At 37.1% G+C, this 23,562-nt stretch overlaps 1 protein-coding gene across 3 annotated transcripts in view; it reads right to left on the bottom strand.

The window, feature by feature from the left end:
- The window catches only part of HHIP (hedgehog interacting protein), a 79,254-nt gene that overhangs the window by 24,295 nt on the left and 31,397 nt on the right, over window positions 1-23,562 (bottom strand). For all 3 annotated transcript variants that reach the window (XM_064450259.1, XM_064450260.1, XM_064450258.1), the window contains exons 5-8: window positions 3,653-3,804; window positions 3,056-3,229; window positions 1,513-1,656; window positions 486-607 (exon numbers count right to left, since the gene is read on the bottom strand). In XM_064450259.1, coding sequence (XP_064306329.1) covers window positions 486-607; window positions 1,513-1,656; window positions 3,056-3,229; window positions 3,653-3,804 — 592 coding nt within the window. The remainder of the gene's footprint in view (window positions 1-485; window positions 608-1,512; window positions 1,657-3,055; window positions 3,230-3,652; window positions 3,805-23,562) is intronic.

Here is a 23,562-nt window from a genome sequence, read left to right as displayed (position 1 = left end):
AGTAACATCTAAACAGAGCTTAGTCATTTCCCTGTTTAGTTGTGGTCTGTTGTTGTCTATCTCACTTTTTCCATTATAGGAAGCACATTACATGAGGTTTCCATTCTGTGTCTTAAAAGGTTATTCGTGAATGTCTAAGAATACATTTCATATTTCAAAATCTTTATGAGCCATCATATGCAGAACAGTGAGATCTCTGACAGACTAGCAACTCGCATATTTCTTAAATCTTATTTACATTAGATTCTACACCAACAAGAACAAAGTTGAGTCATTTAAATTTTGTTTTGCCTTGCATCTTCTATCTTCTCGTACCATACTTTTCATAAGTTCTGTCTTTTGTAGGCTGCCTATACTGTCTATGCAGTAAGTTACCTATCATGGCTATACAGTGCTTTATCTATTTTTTTTCCAGCTTTCTATTTATTTTTCCATGGGCATGGAAACAGACTGCTCCCAGTAGCTTTACCCTGGCTGGAACTTACCATAGTCTTTACCCTTTACTATTTGTAAGATTCGTGCTGAAGATCTGTTCTTTCCATTTGAATCTGAGCAAAGTATAGTTAAATTGATGTTTACATCTGTTGGGTGGCGGTCCACAGCACATCTGTAAAACAAAAAAAGATAAGAAGGTCCATGAGATAGATGAGCTTATAACGTATAATTCTCTATCAATAGTGTGAACCACCCCATTTTGAAGGATTATTGTTTCTTTGTGGTGCCTGTTCATTTGAGGGACCTACTTCATGCTGACCCAAAATATCTGAGAAGTGCGTCAGATTTGTATACAAGAGGTAATATAACTTTCCCATCCCTGCACCATTTTTCGTATAATGTAAAGTAAAACTATTTTTTTCCTACTGCTAAAACGTACACTGCTCAATAGCACCTGAAACGAACAGTGCTTTAACCACGCTAAATGAGTTGACTTATATGGTGTAGGAATTTTGGACTGTTAAGTCCAAGAATCAACTCCTTATCTGAACAACTTGACTTTCTGAATTTTTTCAAACCATGACTTTAAATGTCACTTCAGTACTACCACCCACCTAATTTGTTGAATTATGCGTTGTTTAGTTAAAGCATTGTTCTCCTTGTTATTGTTTAGATATCACCAGATGTTCTCATTTGTTTTCCACGTGCCTCTTCTCAGTCAAGATTCTACTCCTCTAATTTCTCAGATTCCCATCTCAGCTGTACTTTACCAGCTCTCTGCTTTAAGTTCTCTTCTTTCATAATGGTGATGATTTTATTATTCATTAAAACCAAAAATCATGTACTTTGTTTCTGTCATTTAGGGTCTTGACTTGTAACAGTTGCTCATTCCTTTCTCCTTCCTCTCTGCCAATGTACATTTGTTTCTGTGACATATGTGTGGAGGTGGAGGAGTGGAAGTTTAAAAAAGTTCACAAGTGCCTTTCTTATTAAAATTTTTGTTACCCGACTACATAAAAGATCTCTGGTTGAAAACCAGTATCTCCTCCAGAGTAATTCAGTTTAATTGTAACTTACCGTCCTGGATTGTGGAGTCCATGTGCAAAAATCTCAGGAGGTTGGTTTGTGCTATTAAAATGTGGGTTGCTCCGTGGTATGGAATAAGGGACATGGCACAGGTCAGTATTTACATCGAGGCGCAATACAGAACCTGTAAAATCACTGAGGAAGTTGGAGCATAAAATAATTGGTTTTTAGAAGTATTTTACAGGTAGATTTAATCCATATAACACTACAGTGAACCAGCAAAATAGATCACCCACTTTACTGAATAATCACATCTAAGTTGGCTTTATGGTACATGCAAGTCCAAAGAATAGTAGCAGAACCTATCAAAGAGTCAGTTTGGCCAATATGTTGCCTTATTATGTGCGTACTAGAACACCTCTGACCACGCTGTTGGGAAGCAACTTGATAGCAAGAGCAACTTTCCATACATCAACATTGTCTTATGGCTTCAAACATAAGGCTATTAACTCTTTTATACCATATCTCCTCTAGAGTAACTATGGATATAATCACTGTGTAGTTGCATAATGCTTTTTGCTAACACTTTGAATCCCACTCTTGAATTCAGTGATTTCTAGTCACAGTGCAATCCAAAGATTAGTTATACACTGATCAAAAAAAAAAAAAAGAAGTAATTGTATTGGTTGCATGAAGTTGTTGTTATTTTTGGTAAAGAATCAGAACTTCCTTGTTACATGAAACAGGACAGAGTAAAATGTTTCATCTTACATTCATGATTGGGATGGAGGAAGGGAGAAGGACAAGAACGTAGGATTGGAAAAGCATCAAAACGCTTTCTACAGACATTAATAGATGTGATATTTAAATTGATTCCTTTCTGGCTTTCTTGATCATGAATCTGTTTCAGTCTCCCCTTGTTTTACATTAATTTAAAATCAAGTATTAGAATTGCTCTCTGGTCTTGCTTTTAAGTATATCCTCACTGCGAAGGGCAGGACCACCTGCTATTCTGCTGAGCCAAAGAGGCCTTTGAGCATGGCAACTCCTTTTAGGTCTGCAGAGGCTCAGTCCACACTTTCTCTGAATTAAGGCAAATGTTGTAACTCTAACAGAGCATAATGAAACGAGGGAAAAAGCAGGTTGAGAAAATTGTATAGGTAGAACCAAAGTAGGATTCCTTCATATGTTCTCTAGACATTTTCCTAAGTGATACAGTTTTGTTATTGGCTCTGGTATGTGTCTGTAGACACTTTTTTAGAATGTTTGCTCAATAAAGCTGTCCTCTTCATAGAGTAGTAGTTTGAAAAAAAGTCTAGCCTGTGCTTAAATACAATTGCATCTATTAGTGAGGGCTCCAATATTTAAATGGTTTGACAGCACACAACTACAAGAAGATGTATTTAAGCAGTAAGACTGTTCTGAAAATCAGCAGTTTGGTAAACCCAGGCACTGAAAATAGTGGCATTATGTTGTAAAGGAAGGGTTAGTAAGATTTGTCCTGACAACTGCTAGTATCTTTTCATTCTGACACCAAATACTGTGCAAACCCAGAAGACAATAACAGAAGTCTATCTGTCGGTAGTTTTTGTACCTTAAACCATCCATCTCCTCCATATCATCTAGAGTGATCATGCCATCTCCAAGAAAAATGTATAGGAAACCATCCGGGCCAAACAGAAGCTGTCCTCCTAGGTGTTTTCGATGTAGTTCTGCAACTTCTAAAAACACTCTTGCTGTTCTCATATCAACTTGGTGAGGATTTTTCCTGCAAGATAAAGATATGAAAACAGTTTTCACAGTTCACTATCATTATTTTTCTTTCTAAAAATGAACTTGAGTCATTCAAATTATACTTTAAGATGTGGATGTTGTATATAAAATCATTATTTCTGAGAAATTTCAATTTTCCAGCATTCACTAAAATCCTTTGCTGCCTATGCACAGTAAGCAGGGAATAACTATAATTAAAAAATGACAGAATAACTAAAAAAAGTCTTAAAAAGAATAAACCAGTGTACTTACTGGCATTCCAAAACTACTGTTTGAAATAAAATCAGCAATAATTTTTCTGCAAGTGCCCAAGTATACACATTATAAATCTAATAGTTCATTTTAGAAATGGGAAATACTAAAATGAAATGGTTGCTGAGAAATACAGAAGCTGTGAATTTTAGACTTGTACTGATACCTGGATACTGTGTATTCTACGACCCTAAGGATGTGGTCATGAGGTCCAATAGCCCACCGTTCTTGGTTGGTGGTATAAGACACGTACAGCTTTCCATTTTTCTTGTAATTGGGATGGAATGCAAGGCTTAACAGTCCTCTTTCATCTCCTCCCTGCAGTCAAATGAAAAACACAAAGAATTGTGAAGTTAATTATGTTCTTTATTGTGTTTCAGCTGGAACCCCCCAAAAAAAAAGAGTTTCTTTCTTGTGGATAATCTTTGCCCAAACTCTTTTATTTCTTTCCTGACTACTGCACAAAAAGGATTATAAAACATTTCACTTTGGGGAACTCTTTAAGAGTTAGAACAAGACAATTGTCTAATGTAGTTATCTATGCACAAGACTCTTACGCCACTTTTTTGGAGTGATTTGTGTATGTAATCTTTGGGAAGCCATGAAGACAAGTTTAAGTGCTGTGAAGGATTCTTTGCTGGGTTACTAGGTTGCTTGTAATTCGTGGAAGACAAATAAAAAGGTCTATAATCAGCAGTCACTTCTAATCCAAGTATCCAAAACCTAAAACACAGTGCTGGCTGCCAACTCCCACTGTCTTGGCAATATGTTTAGAAAACAGTTAAATTGCTTGTGTAATATGTAAACCTTTGTTTTACCCTGGAGGCAGCAACATCAGTTGTCACAACTATGGTGGTCTGTTCATCATAGCTAGTATACTGTAGGTAATAAGCGGCCTTGTCTCTGTGCAGAGAAACCAGAGTTTTACATGTGGTCCTTCAGTGGAAAGGTTTTTGTTATTTTTTAAAATAAAAATAGAAAAATTTCCAAACAACTTTCTTTTGTTATTATGTTTGCCACGAAGAGTAGTACAGTTATATGTTAAGCATCAAATCCATGTAATGTACTGTGACAATGCAAATACCCTGTGTACTTAAATAGAAAGCAATTTTGTCTTTGGCTTCTAAAAATGGATGTACTATTACTGTGCTTAAAATTGTATTTGTATAAATGAATAAAACCTAGATTCATTTGTTGCTCTTGAGGTTATACAGGGGAGAGAAACTAAGGCATGGAAATAAACAGAGTACATAATTAACAATTCAAGTTCGGTTCATAGAGGTGGTTATTCACACAAGCTGATAGTTGCTTTGCAGTTTAACTCAGCCTTTCAAAACTAGTGACTCTTGTAGATTCAAATGCTCCAGCTCTGCAGCCATAAGGAGACGTTTTGTAACTCTAACCACACCCATGATAACTAATGATGAAATTTGAAATTATAAGAGAGAATGAAGCTTTTAAAATGTATTTGCAATTCAGAGTGATGGATGGGCCTGTCTTCCTGTTGAAAGACATCCCACAAAAGGCCTAATTGGGAAAGTGCACAGCTTTAATTTATTTTAATTCAACATGATTGCCATACTTCCTTTTTAATCACAACCACCAAAGTGAAACCTGAGTCAGAAATGGAGATGTAAATGGGTCAAGAGATTTCCATACAAAGAGATTTATACAGTGAAATCTGGATCCTACTAATTCAGAGGCACCCAGAATTTGCTAGTTTGTTTGCTAGAAAAGTTTAGTTTCAGGGGGTTATTAGAGAGGTTAGTTTTGAAAGTCTACTTAGAGCTGCCAAATCAGTTGCAGTCATCATGGGTGAAAGGACTGGTAATCTAGCTCTTTCTCCTTTCCCCAAAAATAACTCTGCAGCTGACTGAACTGATTGTAGATATTATTGTATGAGTGTCTAAGAGTTTCGACCAAGTTCCTCTGATAAAGTCTGAAGCGAAGGGAGGCAAACCAGTTGCTTTGGGAACGGTAAGGCATATTCCAAAGATTCCTGATGAATGATTCTATCTGTTGTGCCCAGACAAAGACAGTCCTATTTCTTCTCCTGAGAGATGAGTTCAACTCATTTAAGGGCCCAGGAATGTCAATGAGTCATGCTAGGCCTGCCGTTCAAGGTGAGTTATTGAAAGTATTAGTAAGAAAAGATCTTTCTGTTACTAAGCTGAAGATTTTGTTTAGCACTTGATGTCATGGGAGCAGTCTCAGTGTGCAAGTGAAGTTGTTGAAAGCATAAACAGGTGAAAATTAAGAGGTTTTAAAGAAGTACATGTGAAGCAAGAATTTGATGAATGAATGAAACACGGGACCTGCAAGGTAGTAAGTATGGCGAGTTGTATTCATAGGATCAGGCCAGTATTTCTACTAATTGCTGTCTTGCATGATTCTATTAGACTGCAATGTATTACTTACTTTGTAGAGTGTATCTCTTGCTTCCTGAAAAGTCACGCTGCTTTCTGTTTTTCAAAGTGAGCCAGACACACTAATGTTCTAAAAAGTCTATTTACTCTTGCATTTAATAAAAACTTGGGGAATGTGCCTCTAAGATATAGAAATCAATGCAGCATCAAGCCATCAGTTGGCTTATGGTCAACTAGAAATCCAGCTGAGTTTTTCCAAACTTTTATTTTCTGGTTTTGGAAAGCAATTGTTCATGTGTACATTCAGCTTCATCACTAACCAGCAAACCTGTTGTTTCCTATTAAATCACTGCCACAACTTCCATAGCTTTTGAAATTATCTCTATGCTGCTGGAAAGTATATAGTTTTCTGTAGTGTTATATCTCTTATGTTGTGGGGTAAAATGAGAAATATCCAGCAAAATCCCTTATGAGCAGTCATTTTGGTACTGTGTACTGTCAAACTGAATAATTATATACCAAATTTCAAAATTTCTGATTTTCCCTATAGAATAATCCTCACTTTTATTTTTCATTAATGGACTTTTGATGTCTATTGTGAAACCAGCATCCCAGGCTTTATTGTCTTGTAGCTACCATGCGTCAGGTATCTATATCTTTCTCGTGGCAGCTTAATAACTTCTTGACCTCCTTTCCTTTTTAAGTTTCCCCTAAGATGAAACCAGCACCAACAAACTGTAGATGACATAGTAGCTTGTATGAGATTCTGCACTACACAATTTGATGGAATAACCATTAACGTTTGTCAGTTGTGTAAGGAAGGGTGAGAAGAATGAGACAAATCTTTGTCTTCCATTGGGAAGTCTGTTGAAGACAAAGAATGATGGTTGGTTAAAACAAGTGTTAATTATGTAAACATACTGTGGACTAGGGCCAGTGTGAAATCTCTGTCGTAACTAAACCTGGAAGTTCACACTTCCTATGCAGCTCTTTAGCTGGAACACTCCTATCTTCTACTCACAGTAATTGCACGTTTTGCACCAATGCTACGCTTGTTTCAAAACTGCTTTTCCTTGGGCCAGATTGTAAGCTTCAGCTAAGATGTTCTGCAAAAGGAAAAACATTCCTTTAAAGACCAGTTTGGTCTAGTTTAGGACCACAAGCATGAAAATAATTTAATCAGAATTATATTAAGTCAGTTTGACGCCAAGTAAAGATTAATTGTATGCGTTAAACTTAAAGTGTTTCTTTACTTTTGATTTTTAAATGGTTGGTTAGGTACATCATGTCAGTTCTAAAAGTATATTACACCAGTAAGTGTTCTCAACTGCAGTATATTTTCAGTATTTCTTTTTGCATTGTAACTTCTGTCATAATATATTTATACTTGTAAAAATCTGAAACAACTGCACAACATGATCTACTTTGTATTTTGACTTCCACTAAGAACAGTAATTGTTGCACGTGAATACTGAATTTTTATAGAAAGGCGCTATTTTCATGTAAGCACTCCTTAGAAGTGGGCTCTACTTTCAATCTGTGTTTCCAAATGTACTCCGCTGTATTTCTGATATTATATACAGATATATTATTATATTATTAAGGCATTATACCTTTTCTATAATACAGAAACATATGCTGCAGTTATTTTTAAGACATGCTGCCATTTCATTATGTCAATATATGGATTATTTCCCTTAGTAAATATAGAGAAATACATGGGAATGCCTTAACTGGTATTGTTAACTATTTCATTTAAAATAGATCATATTGTAAGCATGACTCTTAATTATGTGACCTTCATAGTAATTAATTTTAGCACGAAAAGCCAGACATGGCCATTTATTTCCATTGCTCTGTGTGGCTTAATAGTAAACAATATAGGTAGCAGATTGTGAGTTTTCCTTAAAAAATTATTTCACAATTCACTTGCTTAAAATAGTGGGATTTATGCTTAACAGCTTTTGTATCTGGACAATTCCACTCTTACGTTGGAAATGGGCAGCAACTTTTTTTAAAAGGGGTTGTGCTTAAAATACATATATTCAACAATCATTTGTGACTCAAAATATTAAATCTAATGTAATGTCTTTACATCATTTGTTTTCATCTAATATTATAGAGTGAATGCTGGGTAACTCGTTGAGGTAGTATGATCACCCTTAATTTAGTTTCTTTCCTATCTAATAAATACCATAACTAATATGCATTACCATGTGTTTGATCTTAAGGAATTTTATTTGTAAAAAACCTAGGGGAAGGGGTCATGGAACATCTAAAAATCTCTTATCAGGCAGTACCATATGAACTCTTCAGAAAGGGATTTCTAATTAGGAGATCCCAAAAGAATCTCGGCTTATTTGAACCTTCCATTACCGGATCTTACTGTAGGGCTGAAGATTAATGTCAGGTATTTTTCTCAGCAGGAAGTGTTTGCTTAATCGACATGTTTTGGAAATTTGGTCCCAGCACAGGATAGAAACTTGACTACAGCAGAAGCAGAAACCAGCAAAAGGTCTGCTGCAAGGGCACACCTTGCCTTTCAAAGCTGCATCGACTATTTTGAGATACAGAGGGGGGAAGTGCCTCCGACAGGTGAAAGGGGACGACAAATACAGAATGAGAAAAACAGAAATTGATTGGGCTGTAGGTATGGTATAGGAATAGAGCTCCTATAGACCTCTTGGGTGTTGAGAATTCAAGTGCTTTGCTATCTGAACATCTGTGGGGCCTGAGGCCTCTGGCAAGGGAAGAATTTGTAACATAAGACATTTACCTTAGGGAAAAATAATTACACTGATGTCATGGCTCAGTATAGTATGCATACTAGACCCTATCTCCAAAGCATTTCCTTTTTGCTGTTGTGGCGCAAAGCTTCAGTGTTTTTTCTCATTTATAAAGGGCTTTGCAGTTATCTAAGGATTTTCTTAAACATTTTCAACATTTTTTACTGATTTTAACAAATGCACTATTTTAATACTTCATTTTAAAATAACCTTAGATACAGAAATGCTTTACATTTATACCTATAAATTTTATAACTATAGAATCTGTTTTTTAAAATTTGTATTTATATATTTATAAATTTTTGTTTATGTTATATAAATTTATACAGGGAAAAATACTTAGAGGGCCACACTCTCACTTGGAATTTAAGCACAAATCCTACTGAAGTTAGAGGTGTGTTTTGTTCAGTGAGGTGCAGGGCAGGATTTGGCTGAAAATCATTGATGGGTAAAGTAAAAGCACATCACAAAGTTTTCTGCTCTGATGTTTGCAGTGACATTTAAATGCTCATTTTTTACAGGACAACTGAACTCACAACGAAGTAATGATGTCCCACTCCTTTAGTGCTCAGTGGGTCCAAAAGCCAGACCTATCGAAGGGTAGTAAGAAGGTGATTCATAAGACCAGTTCTGCATGGATTTCAAAGGGGGCTTCTCCGCACTTGGCAAAAAGTCAGAGTGCCTATTCACAGGAATTATGCACACATATTTACTATGCAACAGTTTTCCAGCAAAAGAACTCTGTGGTGGCCATAACTTGAACAGAAATAAATAAAAATGGTTTGAGATCTAAAGATAGCACTGGAACTTGAAACCTAATTCTTTTTTTCTTCTTACTTCTGTTGCAGCAAAGACAAAATTTTGACATGGCCTCAATCACTTTTTCTTTTCCTTGCCTTCATAGTCCTTTGAAGATACCAGTCACTAAATGCAGGACCTTTCACTTCTAGTCCTAGTCCTCTGTACTTATTTTTTTTAATTCCTCAACTCCAGATTTTGCTGTTCTGCTGGGCAAGTCTTTAGTTTAATCCAAATGACAATCCTCATCCCCTGATAATACAATTCATTCTTTCCGTCCTCCTAAAGAAAGTATATGAAACTTATAAATGCAGATGCCAACCCAACATAAACCCACAGCTTGCCTCCTTCACACTCTTCTAGTAAGCCATGAATCCTGGTTTGACAACCCTCCCAATTATTGGTTAGAAGGAGCTAAAAGCTTTGAGACTGCCAAGAGCCAGCCAATAATTGAGAGGTTTTGGGCAGAGTGACATACGACTGTGAGTGTGCTTGCAAGGAGGTGGCCATGAGCCCATGTGAGGTCCGCATCTGGCCTGGGAAACTTTATGTACTGCACCACTTTAGGAGAATTGGAATAACAGAAGACAGTGGAAATCAGTCCCGGAAGAGGGAGATTCAAATAAAGACCAGATGATTATTGCATTCAGTAAAGCTGGCTCAAGAAGGTGTGAATTACACACTTTCCTGCACCACAGAGGCCTCTTGAGCTGTAAGCAGCATTTGTCCCCTGGGAACACAGGTGGTGATTCCACCTCTGTCCCCAGCTGGATTTATTTTCAAGGAAGCTTTACATTCCACCAGCAATTCAGTGAGTGGTTCACCAGCGGAGGCCACTAAGGGAAGGTAAAAAATAAGCATGTTCCTTCTTATTTCCCTGGCATGCCTCCACTTTCTGGTATTTATTTGTTTGTTTGTTTGTTTGTTTATGTGGCATATCTGCTCTCCTATACTTTTCCTCTTCAGCATTCTTCCACTAGAGACTGTCTTCTCCTGACAGCTTTTCAGCTGCATTGGTTTGAGGTCTATTGTGTTGTAGAATTAGCCTTCTAGGAAAGCGAAAAAGCTTCCTTCGAGTGAACGAGAATGCAGTTAAGTGCTAAGAAATTTACTGACCATGAAAATCCTTCATTAACAGGGAGAATAGACTTGATGACCTTTGTATTTTTTCTCCTTCTTTCTGTTGCTTTTAAGCTTTACGCACCTTTCCATGCCATTTCTGTAATGAAGGCAAATTTTACAACTCTCTTTCAATGGGCAGTCCAACAAAATTGGCTCAGATGATACCCCAGAGAGAACGGACTACATTACATTAACGTTCACAAATACATGACATGATGACAAGGGACTAATAATCCCTTTTTCATTCACTAAAACCATGACTTTGCCTCTTCCAATCGAGAATGATTTTTTTTTTACTTAGACCCTATTTTAATGCTATCTAACATGATTTTTCTGTACACGCACAAACAATACAAATTAATCTTATTAGTGATTACTGTTCTAGCAATGCTCTAATTTGACCATGGTCCCCTCAGTCAGCTACTCTGGTTTTCTCATGTTCTCATTCCTTAACTATGTATATAAAACGTACCTTTATTTTTCATAGCATGTTTTGTAAAATTTTTCTTTTTGGTTAAAATACAGATCTAATGGCAGAGAGTTGTTAAGAGTTTAAGAATTATAATTCTATATGTAAGTTGCTTTTACATGGCATGACATTTCAGCAAATATCTGCTGCATTTGTCATTGCTAAAGATAAAAATATGCTATGGAAAACCAAAAATCTTACTATGGTGCAAAGATCTGCCTGGGCTGCTAAATTAAGACTTTTCATAAATGTCCACAAAAAAAAAAAGTCTACAGCACTTTAAAATGACTTTTTTTTTTTTGTGCTGAGGGAGGGGAAAAAAAGACGACGTATGGTGACACATAGCAAATTTGACAGTGCTTATGTAAAATGAACCAACCTACAACAAATTCTATACTCCGATAATTGAAAACAAATTCATGCTGTTTTACCGTGACCACTTTATATGGAAATTTAGGGATATAATTCAGAACAGAATAACAGTAATTATCATATTCTCTGCATTAAATTAAAACCAGAAATGTTGATCTGTCTAATTGTAGGCATTAAAAAATCACTAGTTTCTAAAAAAGAGAGATGCAAATGGAAAGATGCCCTGATGACATTACTCTGTCTTACCCACAATTCTGCCTTTCTCCTTTGACTCTGAGGAGTGAACAGTTGTCTATCAAAGCAGATACTTGCTGCTTCTAGTTGCAAGGGGAATGTTACATTCACACGAGCTATGTATTTAAATGTTGCGGGGCAGGGGGAGAGAGCATCAACTCACACCCAGCTACAGAATTCTTCTTAGATTGGTCCCCATATCTTTGCTGGTGTCTGTATGCTAATGGACATTAAAACTTGCTCAGCAAGTGCTAAAAGTAAGTGGCTAGCAGTCTGCATCTTGGGGGAAAAAAAAAGTACACCTTAAACAGGATACCTGTTGCCAGAGACTAATAAAGGACTAGAGGCACTTCATTCAGTCGACACCGTTTGTATTTGCAACATAACCTAGATTAAACTGCGGGCCTTATGAGCCTGGCTCTGTCCCTGCTTTAAGAGAAGAGTGGGTTCAGTGGCTTATCAAAACAATACTAATCTTCACTGTAAAACATAGAGGTACTCTTCTCTACTGAAGGTTATTTCTTTAGCAGATTTCTAGCTTTAGTCATTAAGGCTCTGAAGGTACTTAGCAAAGGTTGTAAAGTGTTTTCAGCAAGATATTTCAAATCACCTTTTCTTACTTTAAGAAACTGGAAAATTGTATTATCTGAATAGTTGTTGGCAGGGGAGTAGGAGACATTCTGAAGGATAGGAGTGCAGGTGATATAAAAACACAGGACAGAGACAGGAAGCATATGAAAGGTTAACGGTAATTGATGCTTATATTCCACCTATCATCTTGTCTGGGATTCTCTCCTGAAGGCAGAACCACCATGTAGAATGTGAGGCTTGCCTGCAGGCACCAAAAAATGGGAACACATCACCATTTTTCAGTTGTCAAAGAACGTGTGTGCAAATTCTAGCGATAAAGCAAATGCTGTTCTGTTCCCTGATATCCAAAGAACCTTCGGACTCTGAAACCTGGAAGCATGAAGAGGCATATTTTAGCCTATTCTTAGCAACAGCATTCAGCATAGTTTTGATAATGATGTGTTATATCTTCAAAGCAAATGCTGGTTGCCTGTGTTGGTGGTTTTCTCGGTAGATGATTTTGCTAAACGTAATAGGCAAAATCAGAATTTGTATTCTTAGAAGCTCTGAAAGTATTCTTCAACATTTCACAAGTACACATACAACAGTTGTCCTGGATGAAGGCTAGACAACTATGTTATGTCTATTTACTCCAATTTTAAAATTGTTTGTACCTATGTTCTTTGTCCATTCAGTTGTTCCAAACAGTAAACAGTCTTGTCCTATTGGCACAAATGCAAACAGAAAATCAATTTAGGGGTTCAGCATCTGCTACTGGGTTTTAAGCTTCCACATGTGAGCACAAGCATTGGAAATGTATTTGTTATCCAAAATCAGTCTGTTTGAAATCTAAGGACTGCCCTTGTTGGAGTCCTGATACAAAGGCAGCTAGAAAAAAACAGAAAATGCTATTATTGCGCTTTTTTTCAACAAAAACTGTGCATGTGCATCATGTTTTGTACCTGGGTCAGAAACATATTTAAGCACCAGCAACCTCACATTTCTGAAAAAGCACTGAATGGGAGCTGGGAAGAAAATAATGTTTGAATTCTCTGATACTGCCCAAGCGTTTTTCTCACTGGTGCTTTGCCAATCCCTTCAGCCTCACGGTGCCTCAGGAGCTGTGCAGCCCGAGGGCAGAAAGGCTAGCGTGCAACTTACCTGCACTGCTGCAGTTACGCAACAGCTTGGATTTCAAATACTGATTTGAGTAATCAAATAATTTGAGTTCTTTCAGTCAGTCTTAAAAAATATATGTAATTTTCCAGCTACCTGAAAACAAGGAGTAAATAAATCCAGAGAAATGCAGATTTTTCCACAGGCATTTTGCAAACACCAGAGGAAGCTAAAATAATCAAGCATTTTTGTGCTTGATCTCGTCTTTACCTCTCAACTAAAATAGTGAAAAAATATTAATAATTTGAAGAGAGACATGAATATTTTTATGAAATGTGCCAAGTGGAAAAACCAGGGTGGTGGAGGATATACGGTTTGCTCTTCATGACTAGAATCTGTATATAAGAGGAGAATGATGGCAATCCGCAGCCGTGTTGACAATTCAGACATACAGGAAATACCCTTGTAGGAAACTAATACCATCTGGGTTTGGCCCAAGATGTGTGAATGAGAAATATGTTTCTTGTTGAGAATGCAAAGATAGTTTTGAACATTGCAAAGAAGGAATGCGTTAAGCATGCACAGTTATAAAAATGAAATAGGGTGAGGCATTGCATGCACATGGAATAATTAGAGGAATATGTTTGTGTGCGTCAATAGCTGATGCAGACTTAGAACTTCAGTATTCATTTGTCCTAAGACAACCAGTAAATTACTATGAAAAATGTCTTCATCATAAATGGCCAGGAGCTTTCTGAATAAAGACAGTATTTGAAAATGCTGATTTGTCTAAGCCACTGCGTTCCCTGATAGAAAGGGGGTTTTGCTTGTGACACGTTGTATATTGGGGGAAAAAAGTAAAACAGTTTTGAAATTGTTGAAACATCCAGTTCTAATATTTGTAAAATTGGGAATTTGGATTATTTCAGTGAGTTGTTTTCAGTTGAGAAATTAGTTTTAGTTAAAAGAATGTCAACACTGAAATGGAATATTTCATTTGGCCCTTCCTGAGAACCTTTCAGTCCACACTTGGTAAGAGTATGTTTTCAAAATCTCAGAATATTCTCACTCCTCTCTATATCCTGTTCTTGCATTAACTGTCTGAGATTTTAGTGTCTGTTCTTGGCATAGAAAGGCTCTTTGGTTTCTAACGAAGCCATTGCCAGCATTCTGAGGTTCCTGAGACTCGCTGCCTGCGGGATGGATTCTTGCCTCTCCCTTGACACCCTCATCTACTTGTGAAAGCCCCAGCAGTGCTGATTTTTCTGTTATTTGTGAGGCTAATGAATGCCTTGCATGGACAGGAAAAAGTTCCAGGCTCTCTTTTTGGTGCATATTTGACGACTTCTCCAGACTAGTCTTTAGTACTATCGTCCTTTCTAAGTTCAGGCTCTAAATGCTCTTTTTAACCAAAATTATTGAGAAGATAAAAGGTTTGCTAGTCCTTCATGTCTGTCAAGATCCTGGATTACCCCTCTTCCAGGTTCAAAGACACTCATTAGACAAATTTCCTGTTCCTTTACTAAGCAACAGTCATACGATGACAGTAAACTGTCTGTTACGTATCTTGGTCTTCATTCGTTTTTCAGCAGATTTTTGACATACCTGAACAGAATTACTCTTATCACTGCTAAACGCTGTCAGAGACGTTTACTTAACATGTATTAATTGTTTTAGTGCTTACCCAGAAGGCAAGATGCAAAACAAGATGGAAAATTAAAGTGGCCATTTTGATTCTTTTAGTTTCCATTCTTTTTTAGTACGCGTTGAACATGCACGGCACCCGAGATCTTTGGACAGGATGATCGAAGCCTATTGAATCAAATGTTATTAATACACTAATGGCACGCCATCGCATATTTTTGATTGATGGATTACATTCAGCTTGACACGGGCTATCTGAAGAAGCAGGCAGGCTAGAGGTGTGAACAGCAGCCCATTACAGAGTCCATTGCAACTGCAAGTTTGAGCAGATCATCAGGGGTCTGTGTTTGCTAGCTAATAGACTATGAATATATGATTTGATGGTAAATCCATTCCTTGTTCTTTGAAAATGAATTATTAGTACCTCTTTCAGCTTTATTATAGAACTGTGTTATATTAGTTCCTCCTTTGCTAGGCTGTACACAGAGCATTGCTTTCATTTGCATCTACTGTGGAGCGTGCACATCTGCCTTTCAGGTGAGAATTTATGATTGTGCAAGACTTGAATTTTCCAAGCTGTTTATGCTTGTGTGTTATGCTTATAATCAGTACCTACACATATAAACATACACATGCATCCAGCATTTAGATGAACACAGATTTCCTTGTCCCTGTAGTTTAAATTCTCATCAAACTTAATTCTTTTTTGTAGCCCCAAAAGCAGAACATGAGTGGATATAAATGGTGCACGCCTGCTTGATTTGCATATCTTAAGGCTTAAATAAATGGTGTTTGAACTACCTAAAAGAATTTATTTTACAGTATAGAGTAAGTTAATATTGTTACGCCTACACTGTTCAGTTCCAGTGTTGGGGAAAAAGGGTTTTGAAAAATGTGCATTTCATGTATGTGCCTGTGTTTTTTAAAGAACTCATTAAATTATGGTTCTACTACGTATTTTAAATATTGACATTTCTGAGTGGGGTTTAATTTTTATTCTGCCAAGCGCTGTAAATTCCTGTTTTGGATCCTGAGGATTTTGGTGGAGGTGGAAAACCACTAATAATTTCTTCTTGTTCACGCAACTTGTATTCACTTGCATGTTTTAACTTCAAGCAGACCTTTTCTGTTGACGCTGATAACACTGTTCTGAGTATAAACCAACCTCCTTTGGAGCAGGAAAGAGTAAAATTTTCCCTAAGTAATGGCAATGATAACCACCTTAATATAAAATTTTGTTTCATAAGGCCCTAATTCAGCAAGTATTTAGGCACGTGCCCAAACTCCAATGATTTTTCTTCCTAGTGCAAACGAGGATACCACGAGGCTGCTGATTCTCTCCACATCAGAGTTTACGTGGCTTTTGGTGTCAGTAAATGAGATCTGATACAATGGTTATGAGGGAATTTATCAAAAATGGCTCTGATTGAGGGGGGCAAAAATTACTGAAAAACATGGAGACTTTTCTCTTAATGAATCTGACCCTGAGATTTCATAAAGATTTTTTTATGGCCTGTAGCTAATGTGGTGGTTATGCAGCTAAAGGCATTATCTTCACATCATTATAATGAAACATAACACTGGTAGCCTTGACTTTATTAGCCAGGCTTCATTGGTGTCTGACGTTACATATTTCCTTTTATAAATCTAAATAAGAACTTACACTGACCTGTATTAGACCAAACATTAAACAATTTACTAAGATTACGACTTTGAAAGGGAACTTGAAAAAAAAAAAAAAGAAAGTCTTTTAGACCACCAAGAAACAACCATAAATTTAAGGAAATATGAGGTTTCCACCATGTGACTTCCCCTGCAGAGTTATGCAACAGACTGCTGTTACTTAAAGGTCATACATAAAAAATTTATGGTACATTTTAAAAGAGATTTATAGTGTTGCTATTTATACAACTTATATGTCAACAATTTAAAGGTATAGTATACTAAAATAACAAATTAAAGCCTAATCCCTTAGAATCCTTGATAAAATAGAATGCTCTAATATGTCATATATAAAAGAGGTTTAATAAATGTATCCGTATTAATTGATGTGGTACCTGTGATGTAATAATTAGCTGTTTATTATCTATTACAGATCATTTGTTCATTTTTATCCTGAAAGTAATTTGCAAGTGGTGTTGATTAGGGGAGCATTCTTTGTCACATAGGCCCATTACGTGGTGGTGCAACTCTCTTTAGAAGAGCTTTGCAAATCAGTCTCAGAACTAACATTCCTTCAGCGATGAGAGGAATGATGCCATTGATACTATCTAGACTCACCCAAGATGTTAGTGGGTTCCCTGGAAGTAAAAATTTGTAGCTCTATATGAAGGCACCACCTCTTAGTTATTTGCTGAACTTTATTTGCTTTGCACTGACATGAAGTGGGAGCAGTTACAGTTACTCAGCCTTAGCTGAGGCAAGAGAATGACAAAGACGACTGAGAGAGGATAATTTCTCAAATCGCTAGAGCTGCTTTACCAGTACGGTTTGAACTCAGCCATAGGAATCACATTCTCAACCTTGCCTTTGCACACTTAACGCATATGCTTATTTACGTGGGAGCTGAGACCACAAATGCATCATTTTCTGCCAGGAGTTGGAGCCGTATGTGCAGGTCTGGCAGTGATTATTGATGCTAAATTAATCCCTGAATTTTGCATATTAAAATTATGCATGAATACAAAGGCTCCATTAGGGTACAGTATTTAAGAACCCTAATGTGTGTAAGCACTTTGACACCATAAATATTAATTTCTTGTGAAAACAAGTCTTCATAGATAAACAAAAGTCCTAGCACACGAAACGCCTATAAACATGCTCAACCATAAGTGGTTCGATAATTTGATTGCCTTTGAGGTCAAATATGAACACAGTACGGAATGGGACAATAGCATTTGGACAAAGATATTAACATAGTGATGGTGATTTGTCTCTACCTGGTATTGTGGCCTAATCTTGTCCTCAGTAAAGAACCTAAGAATGCAGTCTGGTGGTGGTAAGTTCCTAAAAATAGGGAGGGGACTTCTCCACTAGAGACAGTCTTTTGGGTTGCTGTGCCGCCCGCCACGGAGTCTCTAGTGACTTGAATTGTCATATCTAGTCCTTTATTGTTTCTCACAGTATTCCTATAGGGATGCCCTTTGTCTGGGCCTGAAAAATGTTTCTTGCCTTGCTGTGGGAGATAGTGCTCTATTGGTCTCCCTGGCTACTGCTATCTCTAGCTCTGAAGATAACATACAATGCCTGAGTGGCCCTTCAGAGCTGGAGCTGGTACAGTACTTCTCGGTAAGAGGTCCTCAGCAGAATTACCCAACATACCTTTGCAAAAAGTACTTGTGCAATCCTGGATTACTGCGGTTTTTGCTGTAAAATAGACTTATACTGTTTCTGCGGATCTTGGATGTTTCCAAAGTTGAGGCACCTTGTGATTTGCCTTTGCTGACTGAAGAAACATATCACTATTCCTAAGCTGGTCATCACCCCTTCATCAGCGTAATTCATTTCCATAGTAAGAAACTGTTGTAAAGAAATTTGGCTGCAACTGTTCCAGCAGAGTTTATAGGTTCATAGGCCAACCCAAGCAGCAATTAATTTAAAAGATGTGATCATTTCCTATCTTTTATGAGCATTAAATAATACTTTTTTTTTTCTTCTGGACAAAAATATTTGACATGTCAAATGACTAGAATAAGAGTTGATAGTATTTATGGTATTTTAAAATATTAATATCTTTTACAAATAAGAAAATCACAAAGTGTTAGAAAAGAATAACAGGTATGGCATTTTAAAAGCTGTTTCTCTTTATAACTCAAAGTCTAGAGTTTCAGAGAGAAAACACTAATAAAAATTAGTCAGTCATCATTATGATGTCATTCTCATAATTTCCCTTGAAGTAAACTAGCAAGTACAAATAATATTTGTAATGTCTGACATCATCTATGTAGCTTTCCATTGCTCAGACTTTGGGTTAAATTTAGTGATGTTTCCCATTTGTTAGAGAACACCTTCTGGGCGGAATGGATTCCATTAAGAAAATCTCTCTGAAGTTAAGCCATCTTTGTAACTTGTTCAAAACAAAACAAAACAAAACAACTCCAAACAGGCCAGGAGTGATAGGAATACAGCAGTAGCAATTTGTAAAACATGTGATCATCTGTAAGAACCAAAGCTTCGGTCCTGAGTCTGAGTGCTCGCATGAAAAAAGGAACCTCGCTTTTCAGTGATGCTCTCTTCAGCATCATCGTAATTGTTTTACTCAGGGAATGCTATTCGCTTCTGTGTGATATATGCCCATTTATCATAGTTTGACCTGCAAAGGCTACTTAGAATCACTCAACCTTTAAAAAAATGTTTCAGAATAGCCATGGACTCATTTTTTGTTGCTTGTGCTTTGAGATGTTAAAGCATCAAAGGGCATTTCTAAAAGTGATTCCTTGTTTCTAAGATTTAACCTAAAACAGCTAAAAAATGTATAGGAATCACAGAAAGAGCAGTCAGTATTTCCTCAAAACTAGTCTCGGGTTGACCACAAGCACCAACTCACATTTGAAAATCTTAGTCTTTTATTTACATTAATTAGAATACTGACTATTGGGTGCTAATTTATGCATATAGAATGGCCAGCCACTGCCTTTCCTCTTCCTTTTTCTTTTCACTCTGAAGTTTTCTACAATTTTAAAAATGGGAATTTCATTTCATTATTACTCTTTTATTAGCGACAGGAGATATGTCAGTACCACGACATAATCACAATTCTATGCAATAGCATATGCTAATAACCTATGTAGAAGATGAGAAAATTGTATTTCACATGAAACAAGTCTTGTTCCACTTGTGGAATACAGAGTCTTGCTTTTTCTGTCTCTTGCCCACTGTGTCCTTTCCCAGATACAGGCCAATGATGTCTGAGCCATCCCTCCACTCCCAGAAAGGAGCAAAGGAGCAGGAGAGGTGGTGGTGAGACATGATCCCCATTGCCTTCCTCAAAGCATCGGTGCTGTTCTGCTCCACAGCATGACCGGCTCATCAGCATCTTTGTCCTTAACATACTTTTGATCTAGACAAATATGTACCAATTGAGTTAATTTTTAATGAAATCATCAAGTGGAATTATAGTTTTCATTTCTAGTCATCTTTCAAAGATAGGCAGTACACAGATGATTTGGGCCAATTTAATCCTAAAACCCCTGATAAATTTTCAGATCGTACGTTGCATTACTTAATATAAACTTGAAACGTAAGTAAATATTATTCATTATTCCTGATTTTTTGCTGTTGTTGGAAGACTTGGGCACCTGTTTTAAATGGTACTATTATTTACACGTGGCGACTTCTGCTTTTGAATGGTCATTAGCTAAATGTGACAGCTATTCAAATTCAAAGTAGAAAAAATTACTAGAGTTGTCAGAATGTTGTGACACACTGATTCATTAGTCCTTGATAAATACCAACATTTTCTATTACCCTCCCTCCCCAGAAAAGGGATAAGGAATTCACTCATTTACAATCTATACTTAAGTACTGCATGGAACATTTCCTGAAAGAAAAATAGCTAACATAAACATAATTTCTTCTTTAGAAATACGAGGTATGTAATAATTAGCAGAGCCTCACGGAGCTACAAAAACCATATTCCCTTAGGAGAAAAAGAACAATAACTACTGAAAAAAGTGACAGGCGATACACAATTTGTTGTATCTGAAGAATACAAATATAACTGCTTAAACATATTTAAAAAGTGGTAAATTCACTTCCTCTACAAATTCATAAACTCACAAATGTTTCCTTGCAATTGTTCTTGGAACCAATAGAGGAAAATGTCCCAGGGACACATGAAATATAATAAGTGCAATATGAAAATTGCCCTTTCTCATATGAAGATTAAAACAAAAACAGATATTCTCCAGAAAACCAGCAGGTTCCCTGATTCTCTGCTCATATGGGCTCTTCCCACAGTCTCACTGCATGAAGGACTTACAAACTTCGTCAGAGCTGACTGTATGGAAGGAATGTGGACTCGAACATTTGAAGGCATGCCACAGAACCTCAGCAATCCAGTTGCTTGTTAATTACAACTAATATTTCATTATATTGTGGAATTTTCAGCTACAGAGATGTGCGTACACATCTTTGTAGTGTAGCCAGTGCTCACAATTGTATTACAAGACTTGTAAAGTATAAGAGGTGTATTGAAAGCTGAAATTAGTAGAATAAAACATTGCAGTAGGTTTTCAGCTTTTGGATTTGAAACCTTTAGACTTCGTGATTGCAGGAGGAAGTTTGAGAACACAAATCAAGCTAAAAAGTAAAGAGGCAGTGAATTTCCACTCCTCCTGTTTCCAAATGGATTTTTTTAAGCACATGGCTTTTAAGCCAATTTCATGATTTTGGAGTCTGCCTCGTGAGTGTCTGAATGGACAGGATTGAAGGTACTTTATATGGCTTATTTAAAAATAACATCCTAACCCAAGCTATAAATCATGATAAGTATTTAATGCCTTATGTATATAATAAATATTCAAGTCCAAGTATCTGGTTACAGCAGTGATTAAGAGTCCTGAAAATCAACCCCTTAAAAGACGCTCTTCAGTGGAAATGCTGTTAGTGGTGAGGCTTCTTTCACACCCTTCTGTGCACATGTACAGTTCACAGCCATTTAGTCAACAGCATGACCGCATCTGTTATTTCTGAAGTGTTGTACACATCTATACACTTGCAAATCTTATTTGAATATTGTTTATTGAGAAATTTTAAAAATTCTTAAGAGAGAGAAGGGAGCCAGCCTGATACGAAGCTCTATACCTTATAGTGGGCAAAGCAACTGGATGGGTTTTGTGGTAGGAAGAGGGACAGAAGGATAAGAAAGATACCTCAGGGGAGGCTATCTCTAGATTAAGGTTTTAATGAGACCTTGATCTTCATTGAGTTGGGGATGAACTACCTCTGGCTGGATAGCCACAGTCAGAAGGGATGAATTGGAACTACAGCTACAGATTATGGCACTTTCTCTTTTTCAAATCCTATCACATCTGCGCCAATACAGGCAGGGGACCTACCTGCTGGGTGGGGACAGCTCTGCTGAAAGGAACTTTGGGGTCTCGGTAGACAGCAAAGTGAACGTGAGCCAGCAGTGTGCCCTGGCAGCAGAAAAGACCAACAGCATCCTGGGCTGTATTAACCAGAGCAGAGCCAGCAGAGCAAGTGATCATCCTCCCTTTACTCTGCACTCACGAGGCTGCACCTAGAACACAGAGCCTGGTTTTATAGGCCCCTCAGTACCAGAATGATATCGATACACCAGAATGAGTTCAGTTAAGGGTGGTTGGCGACTGCAGCCCTTTCCCCGTGTGGAAAGGCCAAGAGAGTGGGACTTGTTCAGCCCAGAGAAGAGGAGGCTTTGGGAGCTTGTTCAGCAAGTGAGGCAGTTAAGTGGGGCAATGAATACAGAGAATTACATCACTAATGCTAGTCTAGGATTTCTGGCAAAATATTTCTGTGGCAGTTATTGTTGGAAAATCCTAATCACTAAAAAAAAAATCAGTTCATACATCCCATGTAAAGGTCTAACCTATCAAGCTATTGCTGATCTTGTTAATGAATTTCTCTCATTTTGTTTTTCTGTTTTTACTAGAACTTCCAGTCTTGACATGAAAAGGTTTCCAAACAACAGTTTCCTCAAAATCAGAAGGGAAATTCTGCACTTGATTCATGGCAGGGACTGCAATCTCTAACTTGCTTATCTTGAATAACTTCCCTCATCATCTGTATAGAGCAATGGGTCTCTTTTACCAAACAATATTGAACTACACACAGTAGCATAGCAGGTCTCTTTATGAGTACCATTGACTTTATACGTGCCTTTGGAGCTGTTTCTCTGAGTTTCGTCTGTCTAATCGTATATTGTGTCCAATATTTTACAATTTTATAACCGTCCCCTGAAGTGTATCTTGACAACCGTTTGTCACTGTCGATAGCCTTGGAAATGCTTATTATTGCATCCAGCCCTTACATAAAGCAGAATTTACATGTGAGTCTGATAGCCTAAATGAGTTCCCAAGTCACCTAGCTTTGCAGCATATTCAGAGTTTCACATAAAAGATAATTTTGAGATGTCTTGGTTCAGCGCCACACAGAAAAGAAACAAACAAAATTAACACTAGGATATGTCTGGAAAAGGAATCTGAAGCAAAGATTAAAGGTGATCTTTGTATAGACTACAACACCAGCAGGGCTAGGACCTACCTGCCCCCAGTTCTATTGACACATGGCCTGCTTCCCTATCAGGAAAGCTACATGGCTGCTGTAATTTTTGTAAACAATTGGATAATAAATTATAGTAATAGGAAAGCTACAGGCGAATCCTTCATTAATTGGTGTTGAATCGAAACTATCAAAGCAGCAGCATGTAACAGACAAGTGATTATGTTGCTCAAATGTCATTCTTTTTATGTGAGACAATTCAAGTTGTTAAACTTTTTCATCAAAGAAAAAAGAGAATGAAAAGGCAATATTGCCTCCTCTGAAATGTATTACTTCACCTATTTCTGCTAGATCTTTATTTTTTTAAGTTAAACATATTTTTAGATGCCACCAAACA

Source organism: Phalacrocorax carbo, chromosome 4 (assembly GCF_963921805.1).
Source record: "Phalacrocorax carbo chromosome 4, bPhaCar2.1, whole genome shotgun sequence".
Classification (NCBI taxonomy): domain Eukaryota; kingdom Metazoa; phylum Chordata; class Aves; order Suliformes; family Phalacrocoracidae; genus Phalacrocorax; species Phalacrocorax carbo.
This window is presented reverse-complemented; position numbering and strand designations above follow the sequence as displayed.